The sequence below is a fragment of the Carcharodon carcharias genome, chromosome 33 (genome assembly GCF_017639515.1).
Source record: "Carcharodon carcharias isolate sCarCar2 chromosome 33, sCarCar2.pri, whole genome shotgun sequence".
NCBI lineage: Eukaryota > Metazoa > Chordata > Chondrichthyes > Lamniformes > Lamnidae > Carcharodon > Carcharodon carcharias.
The window spans coordinates 13,885,186-13,907,450 of NC_054499.1; the positions used below are offsets into that span (position 1 = coordinate 13,885,186).

Below are 22,265 nucleotides of genomic sequence, written 5' to 3' on the forward strand. Positions count from 1 at the left end.
TGGGGCAGGGTTCAGCAAGCGATGGGCTCACGTTTGTCGAGGTGGGGAGGGGAGGTTGGTAGGGAGGGGAGGATGTTTGAAAAGGACAATCTGACAGACTCACGGTCGTGCTTATACTGGTGTCGGTCCACGTAGCGTTGAATTCACCGAGTTAAAGTTCCCAATGGCCTGGTGACGTTTGACCTCATGGCCTTTAGATTGCCACCCTAGTAACATAAAGAATACCCGGCTGTAAGGAGACTCGTGGTCTGTAGGCCCCGGACAGGATTTGGATCTAAAGCAGAAACAGAAAATACTGGAAAAGGTCAGCAGCTCTGGCAGCCTCTGTGGAGAGAGAAACAGAGTTTACATTTCGAGTCCGTATGACTCTTCTTCAGAGTCTAAAGAAGACCCATATGGACTCAAAATGTTAACTCTGACTCTGTCTCCACAGAGGCTGCCAGACCTGCTGAGCTTTTCTGGCATTTTCTGTTTTTATTTCAGATTTCAAGCATCTGCAGTATTTTGCTTTTACCTCAGTATTTGGATCCGCTGGCTGCCATTCAGTTAGTCTGCACCCTTAATGGAGGGCATGTTGCCTGGATGAGTGCATGTCCAACAACCCTCAAGAAGCTTGATGGGCACCCCATCCACAAACATTCACTCCCTCCACCACCGACGCACAGTAGCAGGAGTGTGTCTACAAGGCAGTGTGATGGAATACTCCCCACTTGCCTGGCTGAGTGCAGCTCCCACAACACTCAAGAAGGTTGACACCATCCAGGACGAAGCAGCCCCGCTTGATTGGCACCACATTCACAAACATTCACTCCCTCCATCACCAGCGCACAGTAGCAGCAGTGTGTGTACCATCTACAAGATGCATGACAGCAACTCACCAAGGCTCCTTAGACAGCACCTTCCAAACCCATGACCACTACCATCTAGAAGGACAAGCACAGCAGACACATGGGAACACCACCACTTGCAAGTTCCCCTCCAAGCCACTCACCATCCTGACTTGGAAATATATAGGCCGTTCCTTCACTGTCGCTGGGTCAAAATCCTGGAGCTCCCTCCCTAACAGCGCTGTGGGTGTACCTACACCACATGGACCTCAGCGGTTCAAGAAGGCGGCTCACCACCACCTTCTCAAGGGGCTACTAGGGGTGGGCAATAAATACTGGGCCCAGCCAGCAAAGCCCACATCTCGTGGTCAAAGAAATAAAAATATACAGCTTGAAAAGTAAGAGTTAAAATTTTGTGGAGGAACAGTGAGGCCCTAGTAGTACAGATTCACAAACCATCAGGTTAATAAGACCATAAGCAATACAAACAAACCACTGGGATTCGCTTCTAAAGCAATACTATTAAAAATCGGAGAAGTTACTCTGAACTTCTATCGAACCTTAGTTAGACCACACTTGGAGGCCAGAACTGTGCATGCACTCCCTATTCCACTACAGAAGCAGCACAGAAGGTGCAAAAAAGTTTTATAAAAAGGTTTATAAGTATCAGGAACCAATGAACAGCTTGGGATCCATTCCTTTAGAAAATGGGAAGACTGAGGGGTGACCTGATAGAGGCCTTTAAGATTCTGAACGGGTATGACAGGGCAGACGTGGAGAAGATATTTCCACTTGCAGACGAGAGCAGAACCAGGGGCCATAAATATAATTGACAGTCACTTTCAGGAGAAACTTCCTTACCCAGAGAGAGGGGAGAATGTGGAACTCACTCCCACAGGGAATGGTCGAGGTGAATCGTGTCGATACGTTTAAGGGGGAAGAGGGGAGAGAGGAATTGAAGGTTAGGGTATTAAGCGTTGTGGAACCAAGGTGGGTAGATGGAATTAAGAGACATGTCAGCCATGATCAGGCTCAAGGGGCTGAATGGCCTCCTCCTGTGCCAATTTGCTGATTGAATGAGATGAAGTAAATGGGCGGAGGCTTCCATGGAACATGAATGGTTCAATTGGGCTGAATGGTCTGTTTCTGTGCTGTAATACCTCTCTCGTTACCCAGGGTTTTGTCTCATTTTGCTCCTTATGCTCCTCAATCTTATAGACTCTGGGATTGGGCCAGGAGTGGAAGGGAGGCGATGTGGCTCGGACGGTGGGTGGTGGGCAGAAGGTGCGATGGCTGCAGAAGGAGATGGCGAAGCACGAAGCTCAGAAGGACCTGATTGTGATGTTTGTGGACAGGTAGGCCTGGGTTGGCCTGGGTAGGCCTGTGTTGCCCAGGGTGGGTCTGGGTAAGCCTGTGTGAGCCTGTGTGCGCTTGGGCAGGCCTGTGTGCACTTGGGCAGGCCTGTGTGCGCTTGGGCAGGCCTGTGTGCGCTTGGGCAGGCCTGTGTGCGCTTGGGCAGGCCTGTGTGTGCTTGGGCAGGCCTGTGTGTGCTTGGGCAGGCCTGTGTGTGCTTGGGCAGGCCTGTGTGCACTTGGGCAGGCCTGTGTGCGCTTGGGCAGGCCTGTGTGCACTTGGGCAGGCCTGTGTGTGCTTGGGCAGGCCTGTGTGCGCTTGGGCAGGCCTGTGTGCGCTTGGGCAAGCCTGTGTGTGCTTGGGCAGGCCTGTGTTCACCTGGGCAGGCCTGTGTGCGCTTGGGCAGGCCTGTGTGCGCTTGGGCAGGCCTGTGTGCGCTTGGGCAGGCCTGTGTGTGCTTGGGCAGGCCTGTGTGTGCTTGGGCAGGCCTGTGTGTGCTTGGGCAGGCCTGTGTGTGCTTGGGCAAGCCTGTGTGTGCTTGGGCAGGCCTGTGTGCGCTTGGGCAGGCCTGTGTGCGCTTGGGCAAGCCTGTGTGTGCTTGGACAGGCCTGTGTTCACCTGGGCAGGCCTGTGTGCGCTTGGGCAGGCCTGTGTGCGCTTGGGCAGGCCTGTGTGCGCTTGGGCAGGCCTGTGTGTGCTTGGGCAGGCCTGTGTTCACCTGGGCAGGCCTGTGTGCGCTTGGGCAGGCCTGTGTGCGCTTGGGCAGGCCTGTGTGCGCTTGGGCAGGCCTGTGTGCGCTTGGGCAGGCCTGTGTGTGCTTGGGCAGGCCTGTGTGTGCTTGGGCAGGCCTGTGTGTGCTTGGGCAGGCCTGTGTGTGCTTGGGCAGGCCTGTGTGTGCTTGGGCAGGCCTGTGTGCGCTTGGGCAGGCCTGTGTGCGCTTGGGCAGGCCTGTGTGTGCTTGGGCAGGCCTGTGTGCGCTTGGGCAGGCCTGTGTGCGCTTGGGCAGGCCTGTGTATGCCTGGGCAGGCCTGGGTGCAGCTGGGCAAGCCTGTGTGCAGCCGGGCAGGCCTGTGTGAGCTTGGGTAAGCCTTGGTGCTTGGTGCCAGGGTAGGCTCGGATAGGCCCGATGGTGCCTGCGAGACCCGGGAGTCACCAGATAAGCTCAAGTGTATTCAAGGTAGGCCTGGCTACTTATATTCCAGAAAACCACACGCCCCACGCAATTCTGTGTCAGGCCATTACGAATAGTGCCTCTATTTTGTTAAACACTGAGAAATGGTTCTCTTCATTGCGCCCCACGCACATAAACACAAGTGTACATATGCACAAGTGCACACGCACATTCACACACGGACTAACACACATGCGTGTGTGCTCACACACACGCACGATGGTGCAGTCTGTGCAGCAATGGGCTATGTTTTCCGAGATGGGATCTCTAGGCCGGATATTCCCGAGAGAGTGGGGGTGGGGAATAGATCGGTATTAGACATCCAACATCTTGCTTCCCCACACCCACGCTTCCCGCGTGCACTCACCATTCCACATTGCGCTCCATGCTCCAAGCTTTGAGTCGCGCGGTTGAATATGGCTCCTGGCGACTGTGAGCATCGCTGGGCTGTCCGACTCTGGGAGGCCTTGCACCGGAACCCGATCCAGTATTTGTCTGCCGTGTGTACTGGACTAGAATAGGAACTCTGAGTGATTTAATTTCTGTTAGCTGAAGCACGACCATGAAAGCAAAATCATTTGGGAAAGTGTTTCCGAGTGAGTGATTACGCGATTGTTGTATCTAGATTATGCGTGGGACTTTGATAACATGCACCACACTTCAGAATGAGATATAGAGCTATCTAACCCCATGCTATAGCTGCCCTGGAAGTGTTTGATGGGGACAGTGTAGAGGGAGCTTTACTCTGTATCTAACCCCGTGCTGTACCTGTCCTGGGAGTGTTTGATGGGGACAGTGTAGAGGGAGCTTTACTCTGTATATAACCCCGTGCTGTACCTGTCCTGGGAGTGTTTGATGGGGACAGTGTAGAGGGAGCTTTACTTTGTATCTAACCCCGTGCTGTACCTGTCCTGGGAGTGTTTGATGGGGACAGTGTAGAGGGAGCTTTACTCTGTATTTAACCCCGTGCTGTACCTGTCCTGGGAGTGTTTGATGGGGACAGTGTAGAGGGAGCTTTAATCTGTATCTAACCCCGTGCTGTACCTGTCCTGGGAGTGTTTGATGGGGACAGTGTAGAGGGAGCTTTGCTCTATAGTCAGGTGAAAATAACAGATCCCACAGCCATTATTTCAAAGAAGTGCAGGGGAGTTCACAGTGTCTTAGGGCCAATATTTATCCTTCTACCATCAAATGAGATTATCTGACTATTATCACACTGCCCTTTATGGGAGTTTGCTGTGTGAAAATAGGCTTTCACGTTCATTACATTGTGACATTGTTTAGAACAGGTCTGGTTCCCTTCAATCTAAAATTCAAAATATTTGCGAAATGCCGAAGTAAGATTCAGTATTCCCTTTTTTTAAAAGGATAACAACATCCCCTTCCACCTCAATAAAAAAGCTTACATGTAAAGAACATATCATGTAAACTGTGTCTGAAGGGTTTCCAGACATGGGAAGGATTATCCCCGTTTCTCACAGAATACAACCACAGGGTTCAGTTAAATCTGCTGCTGAAAATTCCTCTCTCATTAGTGGTTTGAAGGCCTGGTTCAGGACCATATGAAAGGCTTCAAGAAAACCACCAGCAGCATTGGGCCCCAATCCTTGGCTCAGGCCCTAATTCTATTTATTTTTCTGGGCCAGCTCAGATGCAGGCATCTTGTTGAATCCAGGCATTTCTAGGAATCTGGAGACTCCAGCCGGGGAGCACCTCTCTGTCCCACAGGAAAGAGGACTCAAAGGTCATCTGTCCGGTGTAGGAAATAGAGCTTTGCACTCTCTCTTTGTCTCTCTCTCTCTCTCTCTCTCTTGCCCTCTGCTCCTAGCGAGGCCTTTGGCCTCCCTCACTCCCCAATTCCACCAATTCCAATGCTCTCAAGGCTGGCCTCCCTTCCAATGTCCTCAAACTTCAGCTCATCCAAAACTCCGCTGCCCACGTCCTCACTCGCACCAAGTCCCATTCTCTTCTCACCCCCAGATTGGTTGCCGATCTGGCAAAGCCTTGATTTTAATATTCTTATCCTGTTTTCAAATCCGCACCCCCCCCACTTCCCCCCACTAGCCCGAACTCACTACACCCCCTCCATCCTATCGCTGTGATCTCCTCCAGTCTTCCAATCCTCCGAGATCTCTGTGCTCTCACGATTCCAGCATCCCCGATTTCCTTCGCTCCACCACTGGCGGCCATGCCTTCAGGCGCCTGGGGCCCCCTGGCTCTGGAATTTCCTCCCTCTAACCCGATAATCTGAGGGCCTAAATGGGTCTGGATCTCGAAACGTTACAACTGAACTGTGTGGGAGCCACCAGAGTAAAAATAGAACCTTTCTAGCCAGTCCTCAAGTGGGCACCACTCTTGCCCCAGAGGCAGAAGGTCGTGTGTTCCACTCCCACCCCTTGAGCACACAAGCCAGGATGACACTCCCAGTGCCAGCACTGAGGGAATGCTGCCCTGTTGGAGGTATTGTCTTTCAGATGGGATGTAAAACCGAGTCTTCGTCTGCCCCCTCAGGTGGCTGCAAAAGATCCCACGGCCACTATTGGAAGAAGAGCAGGGGAACTCTATCCAATGTGCTGGTGCCAATATTCGTCCCTCAACCAACATTGGCTTGTGTTCTTTCAAATCCAGAAAGTTGAGCAGTGACCCAATCGCAGTGTTGAAGATGATTAAAGGATTCAGTAGGGTCGATAGAGAGAAACTGTTTCCTCTGGTGCAATTAGAAAGGCAAGTGTTATGTTGGCCTTTATTACAAGAGGATTTGAGTATCGGAGTAAATGTGTCTTACTGCAATTATCTCCAAGGGATCTGGAGCCCTTGGTGAGAACGCACCTGGAGTAGTGTGTGCAGTTTTGGTCTCCTTACCTAAGGAAAGATATATTTTCCATAACGCATGGAAAGTTCACCAGACTAATCCCTGGGTTGGAGGGATTGTCCTATGAGGAAAGATTCAACAGACTGGGCCTTTACTCTCTGGAGTTTAGAAGAATGAGAGGTGATCTCGCTCAAACATACAACGTTTTTACAGGGCTCGACAGGGTAGATGCAGGAAAGATGTTTCCCCTGGCTGGAAACCAGGCTAGAACCAGGGGACACAGTCTCGGAATAAGGGGCAGGCCATTTAGGACTGAGATGAGGAGGAAATTCTTCACTCAGAGGGTGGTGAATCTTTGGTATTCTCTGTCCCAGAGGCTTGTGGAGGTTCAGTCGCCGAGTAAGTTCAAGACTGAGACCGACAGATTTCTACATGTTAAAAACATCAAGGGGTACGGGGATAGTGGGGTTGAAGTAGAAGGTCAGCCCTGATCTCACTGAATGGAGGAAAGGGCCTGAAGGGCTGAATGGCCTCCTCCTGCTCCTATTTCTTGTGTTCTGGTAGGGGTGGGGGGTGGCCGGGAGGGGAGAGGGAGTCCAGAACAAGGGGGCAGAACCTTAAAATGAGAGCCAGGCCGTCCAGGGTGATGTCAGGAAGCACTTCTTCACACAAAGGAGAGTATCTGGAACTCTCTCTCTCTCCCCCTGGAAGGCTAAGGAGTTTGTGGGGGGGGTGCGGTGGTGAGCTGGAGCTTTCAAGACGGAGATTGATAGATTTTTATTTCTTCATTCGGAGTTGTGGAACACAGGTGGTTAAATTGGGTTGAGGTGCAGGTCATCCATGATATTACTGAATGGCGGAGCAGGGCTCGAGGGGCTGAATGGCCTCCTCCTGTTCCCAGTATTTCCAGATCCGACGTCCGAAATATCTCTCAAGGAAAATTCCCAGCAGCCTGTCTCCCCGTGCCCCAGGTCTTGTGGCCGTGTCTGATGGAGAAATTTAAAACATACTCGGGGGGGGGGGGGAGAGAGAGAGAGAGAGGAAAAAAAATGCAATATAGAGTTTCTTCTTATTAAATTTCACGAGGCCTGAATGGGACCTTCTGTTCTCCTCCTCATTCAGAAGGATCACATCTCCAGGCTGGAGAGAGAGAGAGAGAGCAAGGGGAAACTTGTGTCAACTTTGAATATTTGCTTACTAGTGACAAGCTGGCCTCTGTGCTCAGACAGACCGGTGTAAAAGGTTCCAGAGTTAGCAGAAGTGAAAGAGAAACCTTGTTTGCAGTCCACTCCATCCCACCCCCACCCCCACCCCCACCCCCTCAGCCTGCCCCAACTCCCAGCCCACCCGCCAACACCTCCCCCCTTCCCCTTTACAGGGTGCACGTCTGAGAAAACCTTTCTCCTTCGAACACTTCCACGCCTTCCACACCAAACAGCTGATGACAGCAATTTCTGACTTTCATCCCAAGGTAAAAAGCCTGCATTCATATAGCGCCTTTCACAACCTCATGGCGCCCCCACTCCCAACCAAATCGCCTTCACAGCACTTTTTGAAGGGTGGTCACTGTTTTACGAGAGGAAAGCCTGTTTACACAGCAAGGCCCCACAAACCACAAGGTAAATGCAATGTTGCTTTAGGGGGTGAATATTGGCTGCAGGATATTGGGCTGAATGCCCTGTGACCCTGCTTCGAAATACTCGTGGTCAGATCTTTTATATCCACGTGAGGGGGCAGATGGGGCCCTCAGTTTAGCATCTTATCTGAAAGATCATATCTCTGACAGGGCCCTGCTCACTCATCCGGTCCTGTATCAATCCCAAACTAATCCCACTGCCCCATTCACTCCCCACATCCCTGTATTAATCCCAAACTAGTCCCACTGCCCCACTCTCTCCCCATAGCCCTGTATCAATCCCAAACTAATCCCACTGCCCCATTCACTCCCCAATTCCCTGTATCAATCCCAAACTAGTCCCATTGCCCCACTCTCTCCCCATAGCCCTGTATCAATCCCAAAATAATCCCACTGCCCCATTCTCTCCCCACATCCCTGTATCAATCCCAAACTAATCCCATTGCCCCATTCACTCCCCACATCCCTGTATCAATCCCAAACTAATCCCACTGCCCCACTCTCTCCCCACATCCCTGTATCAATCCCAAACTAATCCCACTGCCCCATTCACTCCCCACATCCCTGTATCAATCATAAACTAATCCCACTGCCCCATCCTCTCCCCATAGCTCTGTATCAATCCCAAACTAATCCCACTGCCTCACTCTCTCCCCATAGCCCTGTATCAATCCCAAACTAATCCCACTGCCCCATTCACTCCCCACATCCCTGTATTAATCCCAAACTAGTCCCACTGCCCCACTCTCTCCCCATAGCCCTGTATCAATCCCAAACTAATCCCACTGCCCCACTCTCTCCCCACATCCCTGTATCAATCCCAAACTAATCCCATTGCCCCATTCACTCCCCACATCCCTGTATCAATCCCAAACTAATCCCACTGCCCCACTCTCTCCCCACATCCCTGTATCAATTCCAAACTAATCCCACTGCCCCATTCACTCCCCACATCCCTGTATCAATCATAAACTAATCCCACTGCCCCACTCTCTCCCCATAGTCCTGTATCAATCCCAAACTAATCCCACTGCCTCACTCTCTCCCCATAGTCCTGTATCAATCCCAAACTAATCCCACTGCCCCATTCACTCCCCACATCCCTGTATCAATCCCAAACTAATCCCACTGCCCCATTCACTCCCCATAGCTCTGTATCAATCCCAAACCAATCCCACTGCCACACTCTCCCCCCCATAGCCCTGTATCAATCCCAAACTAATCCCACTGCCCCACTCTCTCCCCATAGCCCTGTATCAATCCCAAGCTAATCCCACTGCCCCACTCTCTCCCCATAGCTCTGTATCAATCCCAAACCAATCCCACTGCCCCAATCTCTCCCCATATCCCTGAATCAATCCCAAACTAATCCCACTGCCCCGCACTCTCCCCATATCCCTGAATCAATCCTAAACTAATCCCACTGCCCTGCACTCTCCCCATATCCCTGAATCAATCCCAAACTAATCCCACTGCCCCGCACTCTCCCCATAGCCCTGTATTAATCCCAAATTATCCCACTGCTCCGCGCTCTCCCCATATCCCTGTATCACCCCAAACTAATCCCACTTTCCCACTCCCTCACCGTGGTCCTGATTCAGACCCAAGCTAATCCCCCACTCTCTCTCTCTCGCTCTCTCTCTCCCTCTCACTCTCTTTCTCACTCTCTCCTGCTCCGTACCAATTTTTGCCTTCAATGACTTCTCCAATTTTTCCTTTAAAGGTTCAAACCATCTCTATATTAGATCTCCCAAATCCTCTCCTCACTGACCAAGAACAGAAGCCACAACTTGGCTTTGCCAGCTGGATACAACCAGCAGGTACTTAAACACCTGGGCATTAAGTTGCCTGCCAAGCACACTGTAACCAAGCACACCGTAACAAAGCACACCGTAACCAAGCACACCGTAATGAGGCCAAATTGCAATGTGATGTCAAGATTAAAAAGCTGTTCAAAGCCACCACACTTGCAGGAATATACATGGCACAGCTTGTCCTTTCATTCGTTCTATTTCACTGAGACCCCGTTTCATTAGCTGTTGCCTCTCAATCCCATTTCCACAGACAATTGCAAAATGAGTTTTGTGAACATTGTCAATCAACGTCAATCTGCCCCTACACTGTCCCCATCAAACACTCCCAGGACAGGTACAGCATGGGGTTAGATACAGAGTAAAGCTCCCTGTACACTGTCGTCATCAAACATTCCCAGGACAGGTACAGCACGGGGTTAGATACAGGGTAAAGCTCCCTCTACACTGTCCCCATCAAACACTCCCAGGACAGGTACAGCACGGGGTTAGATACAGAGTAAATCTCCCTCTACACTGTCCCCATCAAACACTCCCAGAACAGGTACAGCACGGGGTAGATACAGAGTAAAGCTCCCTCTAAAATATCTTGGTTTGCTCTGATTAGAAACTGATGAGTAACTAGGCTGGCTCTGTCCAAACCAAGACTGTTGGACCTTCATGGAAAGAGGGAACTTGGGCCTTGACTTGATCAGGACCCAGTGGGAAGGGTTTGGAGGGGGCGATGGGATGGGACATTCAGTTAGTGTCTGAACGATATTGAAGGCCTGCGCGTCCTTTTTTTCAAAGTTGGTGCATGCTGATCCGACTGACATTTCTGTCAAAAATGATTCCATCCCCCAAACTGTGACATTGGACTCTGAAACCATGGCAACCACCACTCATCTTTGTTTAGACGTTAACAGATTAAGTTTAGCTGTCCTGCATTGTTAAGAGAATCCAGGGCAGAAGAACAAGGAGAGTCCGCATCTGTAGCCAAAGGAGAAATCGAAGACTCTTCACCAGGTATTTTGATGTCATTTAACTCAAACACGCTTTTGTACCTTGTACCAGTTCCTCCCTCAACTCTTGGAGCTGAAAGCATTTTTTTCTTTCATGGGATGTGGGCGTCACTGGCAAGGCCAACATTTGTTGCCCATCCCTAATTGCCCTTGAACTGAGTGGCTTGCCAGACCATTTCAGAGGGGCAGTTAAGAGTCAACCACATCGCTGTGTGGGTCTGGAGTCACATGTAGGCCAGACCAGGTAAGGATGGCAGATTCCAGATTTATTACTTTAATTTAAATCCCACAAGCTGCCATGGTGGGATTTGAACCCGTGTCCCCAGAGCATTAGCCTGGGCCTCTGGATTACTAGTCCAGTGATTTTACCACAATGCCACTCTCTCCCCTAAAGCTATAGGGATATGAGCAGCTCGACAGATCTGCTCTGAATTAGGCCTCACATCTGATAATGACTCTCACTCATATCCCCCACCTACAGTGTCAGCTGTGACTCAGTGGGAGTAACATCCATCTCTGAGTCAGACAGTTGGGTGTTTGAGCCACACCATTGAGACATGAGGACAAATATCTAGACATGTCTCTCAGGTGCAGTACTGAGGGAGCGCTACGCTGTCAGAGGGTCAGTATTAAGGGAGCACTGCACTGTCAGAGGGTCAGTACTGAGCGTGCACCATACAGTCGGAAGGTCAGTACTGAGGGAGCGCTGCACTGTCGGAGGGCCAGTACTAAGGGTGTGCTGCACTGTCGGAGGGCCAGTACTGAGGGAGTACTGCGCTGTCGAAGGGTCAGTACTGAAGGAGTGCTGCACTGTCAGAGGTGCCTTCTTTCGGAGAGCCCTGTCTGTCCTTTCAGGTGGATGTAAAGGGTCTGAAGTGTGGTCACTGGTGCAATGTCAGAAAGATGCAATTTGCACACAGCATGATCCCACCAACATATGATGATGACTAGATCATGTGTTTTAGTGATGTTGATTGACGGATAAAAATTGGTCCCAGGACAAAGGGAAGAAGTCACCCCGCTCTTCTTCCAATCCTGCCTGGGGATCATTAACATTCACCTGAACGATTTAGAACCTCCTCCAATGATTTGTAGGCGCTCCCTTAGCGCTGTACTGAAGTGTCAGCCTAGAATTTGTGCTGGAATGGGGTTTGAACCCGTGACCTTTCAACTGGGATGCGAGTGAGGCAAGTTGGCTGCTTTTTAAAAATTAAATCTCGCAATGTATTGGTTTATTTTGTCTCGTCCCACAGTGATGAAATCACACTTGGAATACCGTGCACAGTTCTGCTCTCCGTATTATAAATATTTACTAATATGAAACAGAACTGAGGGGGTGGGGTACACCTATCAGGAAAGACTTGGTGCTCTTTTCTCTAGAAAAGAGAAGGCTCAGGGATTCGATAGGGTAGATGTTGAGAAGAGAGACTAGAAATAGGGGCCATAAATATAAGATGATCATTAATAAATTCAGAAGAAACTTGTTTATCCAGAGAGTGGGGAGAATGTGGAACTTGCCAGCACAGGGAGTGGTTGAGGTGAATAGTGTAGATACATTTAAGGGAGACGCTGGATAAACACATGAGGGGGAAGCTGGATAAACACACGAGTGGGAAAGGAATAGAAGGATACGGGGATGGAGTGAGATGAAGTGGGGTGAGGGTGGGAGGAGGCTTCTGTGGAGCCTAAACACCAACATGGACAGTTGGGCCAAATGGCCTGTTTCTGTGCTGTACGTTCCATATTTGTTACAATTGCACTCTGTGCCCTGGTGATGATGTCACGGATTGGCCCCAGTGATGCGCCTTCTCCCTCCATCTTGTTCTGTAGTTATGATGTCATCTTTGCTGGCTCTCCCCTGGAACTGCTGAAGAAGTTCTTACAGTTTAACCACAAGGTGATCTTTGCAGCGGAAGGATTCATCTGGCCAGACCAGTCCTTGGCGGACAAGTATCCACCGGTCCGTAACGGGAAGCGATACCTCAATTCCGGAGGTGAAGTTTTACTTTTGTTTTTTTTTTCTCTTTTCTAATTAATGTTCTTAAACTTGTATCTAACCAAAACTATCCATTTTAATACTAACATGCGAACGTTTTCAATTTTAATACCAACATGTAAAATTATCGATCTTAATACCAACATGGAAATGTTTTCAATTTTAATGCCATTATGCAAATGGAGACATAGAAACTAGGAGCAGGAGGAGGCCATTCGGCCCCTTGAGCCTGCTCCGCCATTCATTATGATCATGGCTGATCACCCAACTCAATAGCCTGCTCCCTCCTGCTTTCTCCCCATATCCCTTGATCCCTTTCACCCCAAGAGCTATATCTAACTCCTTGAGAGCATACAATGTTTTGGCCTCAGCTACTTCCACAGGCTCACCACTCTGTGGGTGAATAAATTTCTCCTCATCTCAGTCCTAAATGGCTTACCCCCTATCCTCAGATGTAGGGTTTTCCCGTCCAGAAACCCTTTGGTGAATTTTTTTTCAATCTATCTAGGTTGCGTTAGGTACAGGTTCCTCTGACAGTCGATGCGTGCATTCTACCTAGGGGATACTGAGGCTTTGGAAAGGGCACAGAAGAGGCCCACATTAATTTCCTGCTTCATAACTGCCTGGGTTACCAAGTGAACAGTTTGGAGAACCAGGGGCTGGGGCTGATTTGATTGAGGTATTTAAGGTGATGAGGAGATTGGATTGTTTCCTGGCTTTCAGGGGCTGGATTTGGAGAGGGATATTGCAGACTTTCCATCACTCTGATTTATCCTGGATTTTCAGTCTGTTTCTTCTCATCCAGATGATCACATGGTTGCGAGTGGAATAGGGAGCGTGGATATTACGATGCACCGGACATCTCAGTTGTGAGGGATGAGACTGATGTAGGATGTTTTCCTGTCAAAAAAGCAGCAGATTATTGAAATAGAGAGGGAGACTGCATAGACGTCCTTGTTCATGAGTGACAAAAAGTTAGCATGCAGGTACAGCAAGTGATTAGGAAGGCAAATGGGATGTTGTCCTTGATTGCAAGGGGGATGGAGTAGGAAACTAGGGAAGTCTTGTTACAACTGTGCAAGGCATTGGTGGGACCTTACCTGGAGTGCTGTGTACAGTTTTTGTCTCCTTACTTAAGGAGAGTCGTACTTGCATTGGAGGCAGTTCAGAGAAGGTTCATTCAGTTGATTCTAAGGATGAAGGGGTTTACCTTATGAGAAAATGTTGGGCCTGTACTCCTTGGAATTTAGAAGAATGAGAGTTGGTCTTTCTGCAATATATAAGATTCTGAAGGGGGTTGGCAGGGTGAGTGAATGAGTGTGCGAGAGGGTGAGTGAGTGTGTGAGAGGGTGCGTGAGTGGCTGTGTGTGAGAGAGTGAGTGAGTGTGTGAGAGGGTGTGAGTGTCTGAGAGGGGAGTGAGTGTGCGAGAGAATGAGTGAGTGGCTCTGTGCGAGATGGTGGGTGAGTGAGAAAGTTTCCAGGAGGTTGAGTGAGCAAGTGTGCGAGAGGGTGGGTGAGTGGCTGTGTGCGAGAGGGTGGGTGAGTGAGCAAGTGTGCGAGAGGATGGGTGAGTGAGCAAGTGTGCGAGAGGGTGGGTGAGTGAGCAAGTGTGCAAGAGGGTGGGTGAGTGAGCAAGTGTGCGAGAGGGTGGGTGAGTGAGTGTGTGAGAGTGTGGGTAAGCGAGTGAGTTGCGAGAGGGTGAGTGGATGGGTGAGTGAGTGTAAGAGGGTGTGTGAGTGAGTATGCGAGAGGGTGGGTGAATGAGAGTGTGACAGGGTGGGTGAGAGGCTGTGTGCGAGAAGGTGAGAGAGGGAGTGTGCGCGAGAGAGTGGGTGAGTGAGTGAGTGTGCGAGAGGGTGGGTGAATGAGTGTGTGAGAGGGTGAGTGAACAGCTGTGTGCGGGAGGGTGAGTGAGCGGCTGTGTGCGGGAGGGTGAGTGAGGGGCTGTGTGCGGGAGGGTGAGTGAGCGGCTGTGTCTGAGAGGATGAGTGAGGGGCTGTGTGCGAGAGGGTGAGTGAGGGGCTGTGTGCGAGAGGGTGAGTGAGGGGCTGTGTGCGAGAGAGTGAATGAGTGGCTGTGTGCGAGAGAGTGAATGAGTGGCTGTGTGCGAGAGAGTGAATGAGTGGCTGTGTGCGAGAGAGTGAGTGAGGGGCTGTGTGCGAGAGAGTGAGTGAGCGGCTGTGTGTGAGAGGATGAGTGAGGGGCTGTGTGCGAGAGGGTGAGTGAGGGGCTGTGTGCGAGAGAGTGAATGAGCGGCTGTGTGCGAGAGAGTGAGTGAGGGGCTGTGTGCGAGAGAGTGAGTGAGCGGCTGTGTGTGAGAGGATGAGTGAGGGGCTGTGTGCGAGAGGGTGAGTGAGGGGCTGTGTGCGAGAGAGTGAATGAGCGGCTGTGTGCGAGAGAGAGAGTGAGCGGCTGTGTGCGAGAGTGTGAGTGAGCGGCTGTGTGCGAGAGAGTGAGTGAGCGGCTGTGTGCGAGAGAGTGAGTGAGCGGCTGTGTGCGAGAGAGTGAGTGAGCGGCTGTGTGCGAGAGAGTGAGTGAGCGGCTGTGTGCGAGAGAGTGAGTGAGCGGCTGTGTGCGGGAGAGTGAGTGAGCGGCTGTGTGCGGGAGAGTGAGTGAGCGGCTGTGTGCGAGAGAGTGAGTGAGCGGCTGTGTGCGAGAGAGTGAGTGAGCGGCTGTGTGCGAGAGAGTGAGTGAGCGGCTGTGTGCGAGAGAGTGAGTGAGCGGCTGTGTGCGAGAGAGTGAGTGAGCGGCTGTGTGCGAGAGAGTGAGTGAGCGGCTGTGTGCGAGAGAGTGAGTGAGCGGCTGTGTGCGAGAGAGTGAGTGAGCGGCTGTGTGCGAGAGAGTGAGTGAGCGGCTGTGTGTGAGAGAGAGTGAGTGAGTGTGCGAGAGAGTGAATGAGCAGCTGTGTGTGAGAGTGTGGGTGAGTGAGTGTGCGGGACGGTGGGTGAGCGACTGTTGTGAGAGTGTTGGTGAGTGTGCGAGAGGGTAGGTGAGAAGCTGTGTCTGAGAGTGTGGGTGAGTGAGTGTGTGAGAAGGTGGGTGAGCGGCTGTGTGCGAGAGGGTGGGTGAGTGACTGTGTGTGAGAGTGTGGGTGAGTGACTGTGTGTGAGAGTGTGGGTGAGTGAGTGTGCGAGACGGTGGGTGAGCGACTGTGTGTGAGAGTGTGTGTGAGTGAGTGTGCGAGAGGGTAGGTGAGTGGCTGTGTCTGAGAGTGTGTGAGTGAGTGTGCGAGACGGTGAGTGAGAGGCTGTGCCTGAGAGTGTGGGTGAGTGAGTGTGCGAGAGTGTGAGTGAGCGGTTGTGTCTGAGAGTGTGGGTGAATGAGTGTGCGAGAGAGTGTGAGTGAGCGGCTGTGTGCGAGAGGGTGAGTGAGCGGCTGTGTGCGAGAGGGTGAGTGAGCGGCTGTGTCTGAGAGTGTGGGTGAGTGTGCGAGAGGGTGAGCGAGGGGCTGTGTGCGAGAGGGTGAGCGAGGGGCTGTGTGCGAGAGGGTGAGTGAGCGGCTGTGTGCGAGAGGGTGAGTGAGGGTCTGTGTGCGAGAGAGTGAGTGAGTGGCTGTGTCTGAGAGTGTGGGTGAGTGAGTGTGCGAGAGAGTGGGTGAGTGAGTGTGCGAGAGGGTGGGTGAATGAGTGTGTGAGAGGGTGAGTGAGCGGCTGTGCGAGAGGGTGAGTGAGCGGCTGTGCGAGAGGGTGAGTGAGCGGCTGTGTGCGAGAGGGTGAGTGAGCGGCTGTGTGCGAGAGTGTGGGTGAGTGAGTGTGCGAGAGTGTGGGTGAGTGAGTGTGCGAGAGGGTGTGTGAGGGGCTGTGTGCGAGAGAGTGAATGAGCGGCTGTGTGCGAGAGAGTGAGTGAGCGGCTGTGTGCGAGAGAGTGAGTGAGCGGCTGTGTGCGAGAGAGTGAGTGAGGGGCTGTGGACGAGAGGGTGAGTGAGCGGCTGTGTGCGAGAGGGTGAGTGAGCAGCTGTGTGCGAGAGGGTGAGTGAGCGGCTGTGTACGAGAGGGTGAGTGAGCGGCTGTGTACGAGAGGGTGAGTGAGCGGCTGTGTGCGAGAGGGTGAGTGAGCGGCTGTGTCCAAGAGGGTGAGTGAGGGGCTGTATGCGAGAGGGTGAGTGAGCGGCTGTGTGCGAGAGGGTGAGTGAGTGCGAGAGGGTGAGTGAGCGGCTGTGTCTGAGAGTGTGGGTGAGTGAGTGTGCGAGAGGGTGTGTGAGCGGCTGTGTGCGAGAGAGTGAGTGAGCAGCTATGTGCAAGAGAGTGAGTGAGCAGCTGTGTGCGAGAGGGTGAGTGAGCGGCTGTGTCTGAGAGTGTGGGTGAGTGAGTGTGCGAGAGAGTGAGTGAGCGGCTGTGTGCGAGAGGGTGTGTGAGGGGCTGTGTGCGAGAGGGTGAGTGAGCGGCTGGGTGCGAGAGGGTGAGTGAGGGGCTGTGTGCGAGAGGGTGAGTGAGCGGCTGTGTGCGAGAGGGTGAGTGAGCGGCTGTGTGCGAGAGGGTGAGTGAGCGGCTGTGTGCGAGAGGGTGAGTGAGTGCGAGAGGGTGAGTGAGCGGCTGTGTCTGAGAGTGTGGGTGAGTGAGTGTGCGAGAGGGTGTGTGAGCGGCTGTGTGCGAGAGAGTGAGTGAGCAGCTATGTGCGAGAGAGTGAGTGAGCAGCTGTGTGCGAGAGGGTGAGTGAGCGGCTGTGTCTGAGAGTGTGGGTGAGTGAGTGTGCGAGAGAGTGAGTGAGCGGCTGTGTGCGAGGGGGTGTGTGAGGGGCTGTGTGCGAGAGGGTGAGTGAGCGGCTGTGTGCGAGAGGGTGAGTGAGCGGCTGTGTGCGAGAGGGTGAGTGAGCGGCTGTGTGCGAGAGTGTGGGTGAGTGAGTGTGCGAAACGGTGGGTGAGCGACTGTGTCTGAGAGTGTGAGTGAGTGAGTGTGTGAGAGGGTGAGTGCGGGGCTGTGTGCGAGAGAGTGGGTGAGCGGGTGTGTGCGAGAGAGTGGGTGAGCGGCAGTGTGCGAGAGAGTGGGTGAGCGGCAGTGTGCGAGAGAGTGAGTGAGGGGCTGTGTGCGAGAGGGTGAGTGAGCGGCTGTGTGCGAGAGAGTGAGTGAGGGGCTGTGTGCGAGAGAGGGGGTGAGCGGCTGTGTGCGAGAGGGTGAGCGAGGGGCTGTAGGCGAGAGGGTGAGTGAGCGGCTGTGTGCGAGAGAGTGGGTGAGTGAGTGTGCGAGAGGGTGTGTGAGCGGCTGTGTGCGAGAGAGTGAGTGAGCAGCTATGTGCGAGAGAGTGAGTGAGCAGCTATGTGCGAGAGAGTGAGTGAGCAGCTATGTGCGAGAGAGTGAGTGAGCAGCTATGTGCGAGAGAGTGAGTGAGCAGCTGCGTGCGAGAGGGTGAGTGAGCGGCTGTGTCTGAGAGTGTGGGTGAGTGAGTGTGCGAGAGGGTGTGTGAGGGGCTGTGTGCAAGAGATTGAGTGAGCGGCTGTGTGCGAGATGGTGTGTGAGGGGCTGTGTGCGAGAGAGTGAGTGAGCGGCTGTGTGCGAGAGGGTGAGTGAGCGGCTGTGTGCGAGAGGGTGAGTGAGCGGCTGTGTGCGAGAGAGCGAGTGAGTGGCTGTGTGCGAGAGAGCAAGTGAGCGGCTATGTGCGAGAGAGTGAGTGAGGGGCTGTGTGCGAGAGGGTGAGTGAGCGGCTGTGTCTGAGAGTGTGGATGAGTGAGTGTGCGAGAGAGTGAGTGAGCGGCTGTGTGCGAGAGGGTGTGTGAGCGGCTGTGTGCGAGAGAGCGAGTGAGCGGCTGTGTGCGAGAGAGCGAGTGAGCGGCAGAGTGCGAGAGGGTGTGTGAGGGGCTGTGTGCAAGAGAGCGAGTGAACGGCTGTGTGCGAGAGGATGAGTGAGCGGCTGTGTGCGAGAGAGCGAGTGAGTGGCAGTGTGCGACAGGGTGAGTGAGGGGCTGTGTGCGAGAGGGTGAGTGAGCGGCTGTGTGCGAGAGTGTGGGTGAGTGAGTGTGCGAGACGGTGGGTGAGCGACTGTGTCTGAGAGTGTGGGTGAGTGAGTGTGCGAGAGGGTGAGTGAGCGGCTGTGTCTGAGAGTGTGGGTGAGTGAGTGTGCGAGAGGGTGAGTGAGGGGCTGTGTGCGAGAGAGTGAGTGAGCGGCTGTGTGCGAGAGGGTGAGTGAGCGGCTGTGTGCAAGAGGGTGAGTGAGTGGCTGTGTGCGAGAGGATGAGTGAGGGGCTGTGTGCGAGAGGATGAGTGAGCGGCTGTGTGCGAGAGTGTGGGTGAGTGAGTGTGCGAGAGGGTGAGTGAGCGGCTTTGTTCGAGAGGGTGTGTGAGTGGCTGTGTGCGAGAGAGTGAGTGAGCGGCTGTGTGCGAGAGAGTGAGTGAGTGGCAGTGTGCGAGAGAGTGAGTGAGGGGCTGTGTGCGAGAGGGTGAGTGAGCGGCTGTGTGCGAGAGGGTGAGTGAGCGGCTGTGTGCGAGAGGGTGAGTGAGGGGCTGTGTGCGAGAGGGTGAGTGAGCAGCTGTGTGCGAGAGGGTGAGTGAGCGGCAGTGTGCGAGAGAGTGAGTGAGCGGCAGTGTGCGAGAGAGTGAGTGAGGGGCTGAGTGCGAGAGGGTGAGTGAGCGGCTGTGTGCGAGAGGGTGAGTGAGGGGCTGTGTGCGAGAGGGTGAGTGAGGGGCTGTGTGCGAGAGGGTGAGTGAGGGGCTGTGTGCGAGAGGGTGAGTGAGGGGCTGTGTGCGAGAGGGTGAGTGAGGGGCTGTGTGCGAGAGGGTGAGTGAGGGGCTGTGTGCGAGAGGGTGAGTGAGGGGCTGTGTGCGAGAGGGTGAGTGAGCGGCTGTGTGCGAGAGAGTGGGTGAGTGAGTGTGCGAGAGGGTGTGTGAGCGGCTGTGTGCGAGAGAGTGAGTGAGCAGCTATGTGCGAGAGAGTGAGTGAGCAGCTATGTGCGAGAGAGTGAGTGAGCAGCTGCGTGCGAGAGGGTGAGTGAGCGGCTGTGTCTGAGAGTGTGGGTGAGTGAGTGTGCGAGAGAGTGAGTGAGCGGCTGTGTGCGAGAGGGTGTGTGAGGGGCTGTGTGCGAGAGAGCGAGTGAGCGGCTGTGTGCGAGAGGGTGAGTGAGGGGCTGTGTGCGAGAGGGTGAGTGAGGGGCTGTGTGCGAGAGGGTGTGTGAGGGGCTGTGTGCGAGAGAGTGAGTGAGCGGCTGTGTGCGAGAGAGCGAGTGAGCGGCTGTGTGCGAGAGAGCGAGTGAGCGGCTATGTGCGAGAGAGTGAGTGAGGGGCTGTGTGCGAGAGAGTGAGTGAGGGGCTGTGTGCGAGAGAGTGAGTGAGGGGCTGTGTGCGAGAGAGTGAGTGAGCGGCTGTGTCTGAGAGTGTGGGTGAGTGAGTGTGCGAGAGAGTGAGTGAGGGGCTGTGTGCGAGAGGGTGAGTGAGCGGCTGTGTGCGAGAGAGTGAGTGAGGGGCTGTGTGCGAGAGGGTGAGTGAGCGGCTGTGTGCGAGACGGCGAGTGAGCGGCTGTGTGCGAGAGAGCGATTGAGCGGCAGTGTGCGAGAGGGTGAGTGAGGGGCTGTGTGCGAGAGGGTGAGTGAACGGCTGTGTGCGAGAGGGTGAGTGAACGGCTGTGTGCGAGAGGGTGAGTGAGCGGATGTGTGCGAGAGTGTGGGTGAGTGAGTGTGCGAGACAGTGGGTGAGCGACTGTGTCTGAGAGTGTGGGTGAGTGAGTGTGCGAGAGGGTGAGTGAGCGGCTGTTTGCGAGAGGGTGAGTGAGCAGCTGTGTCTGAGAGTGTGGTGAGTGAGTGTTCGAGAGGGTGAGTGAGCGGCTTTGTGCGAGAGAGTGAGTGTGCGGCTGTGTGCGAGAGGGTGAGTGTGCGGCTGTGTGCGAAAGGGTGAGTGAGCGGCTGTGTGCGAGAGGGTGAGTGAGTGTGAGAGGGTGAGTGAGCGGCTGTGTCTGAGAGTGTGGGTGAGTGAGTGTGCGAGAGGATGAGTGAGGGGCTGTGTGCGAGAGGGTGAGTGAGCGGCTGTGTCTGAGAGTGTGGGTGAGTGAGTATGCGAGAGGATGAGTGAGGGACTGTGTGCGAGAGGGTGAGTGAGCGGCTGTGTGCGAGAGGGTGAGTGAGCGGCTGTGTGCGAGAGGGTGAGTGAGGGGCTGTGTGCGAGAGAGTGAGTGAGCAGCTGTGTGCGAGAGGGTGAGTGAGCGGCTGTGTGCGAGAGGGTGAGTGAGGGGCTGTGTGCGAGAGGATGTGTGAGCGGCTGTGTGCGAGAGTGTGGGTGAGTGTGCGAGAGGGTGAGTGAGCGGCTTTGTTCGAGAGGGTGTGTGAGTGGCTGTGTGCGAGAGAGTGAGTGAGCAGCTGTGTGCGAGAGAGTGAGTGAGCGGCAGTGTGCGAGAGAGTGAGTGAGGGGCTGTGTGCGAGAGGGTGAGTGAGCGGCTGTGTGCGAGAGGGTGAGTGAGCGGCTGTGTGCGAGAGGGTGAGTGAGCGGCTGTGTGCGAGAGGGTGAGTGAGCGGCTGTGTGCGAGAGGGTGAGTGAGTGGCTGTGTGCGAGAGGGTGAGTGAGCGGCTGTGTGCGAGAGAGTGAGTGAGCGGCAGTGTGCGAGAGGGTGAGTGAGGGGCTGTGTGTGAGAGGGTGAGTGAGGGGCTGTGTGTGAGAGGGTGAGTGAGGGGCTGTGGGCGAGAGGGTGAATGAGGGGCTGTGTGCGAGAGAGGGAGTGAGCGGCTGTGTGCGAGAGGGTGAGTGAGGGGCTGTGTGCGAGAGGGTGAGTGAGGGGCTGTGTGCGAGAGGGTGAGTGAGGGGCTGTGTGCGAGAGGGTGAGTGAGGGGCTGTGTGCGAGAGGGTGAGTGAGGGGCTGTGTGCGAGAGGGTGAGTGAGGGGCTGTGTGCGAGAGGGTGAGTGAGGGGCTGTGTGCGAGAGGGTGAGTGAGGGGCTGTGTGCGAGAGGGTGAGTGAGGGGCTGTGTGCGAGAGGGTGAGTGAGGGGCTGTGTGCGAGAGGGTGAGTGAGGGGCTGTGTGCGAGAGGGTGAGTGAGCGGCTGTGTGCGAGAGTGTGGGTGAGTGAGTGTGCGAGAGGGTGAGTGAGCGGCTTTGTTCGAGAGGGTGTGTGAGTGGCTGTGTGCGAGAGAGTGAGTGAGCGGCTGTGTGCGAGAGAGTGAGTGAGTGGCAGTGTGCGAGAGAGTGAGTGAGGGGCTGTGTGCGAGAGGGTGAGTGAGCGGCTGTGTGCGAGAGGGTGAGTGAGCGGCTGTGTGCGAGAGGGTGAGTGAGGGGCTGTGTGCGAGAGGGTGAGTGAGCAGCTGTGTGCGAGAGGGTGAGTGAGCGGCAGTGTGCGAGAGAGTGAGTGAGCGGCAGTGTGCGAGAGAGTGAGTGAGGGGCTGAGTGCGAGAGGGTGAGTGAGCGGCTGTGTGCGAGAGGGTGAGTGAGGGGCTGTGTGCGAGAGGGTGAGTGAGGGGCTGTGTGCGAGAGGGTGAGTGAGGGGCTGTGTGCGAGAGGGTGAGTGAGGGGCTGTGTGCGAGAGGGTGAGTGAGGGGCTGTGTGCGAGAGGGTGAGTGAGGGGCTGTGTGCGAGAGGGTGAGTGAGGGGCTGTGTGCGAGAGGGTGAGTGAGGGGCTGTGTGCGAGAGGGTGAGTGAGCGGCTGTGTGCGAGAGAGTGGGTGAGTGAGTGTGCGAGAGGGTGTGTGAGCGGCTGTGTGCGAGAGAGTGAGTGAGCAGCTATGTGCGAGAGAGTGAGTGAGCAGCTATGTGCG

The 22,265-nt window shown here is 54.2% G+C and overlaps 1 protein-coding gene across 1 annotated transcript in view; it reads left to right on the top strand.

Annotated features, from left to right (window-relative positions):
- The window catches only part of plod3 (procollagen-lysine, 2-oxoglutarate 5-dioxygenase 3), a 140,388-nt gene that overhangs the window by 908 nt on the left and 117,215 nt on the right, over positions 1–22,265 (top strand). Inside the window, exons 2-3 of the mRNA XM_041178779.1 lie at positions 2,046–2,182; positions 12,442–12,605. Of these exons, the coding sequence (XP_041034713.1) occupies positions 2,046–2,182; positions 12,442–12,605 (301 nt within the window). The remainder of the gene's footprint in view (positions 1–2,045; positions 2,183–12,441; positions 12,606–22,265) is intronic.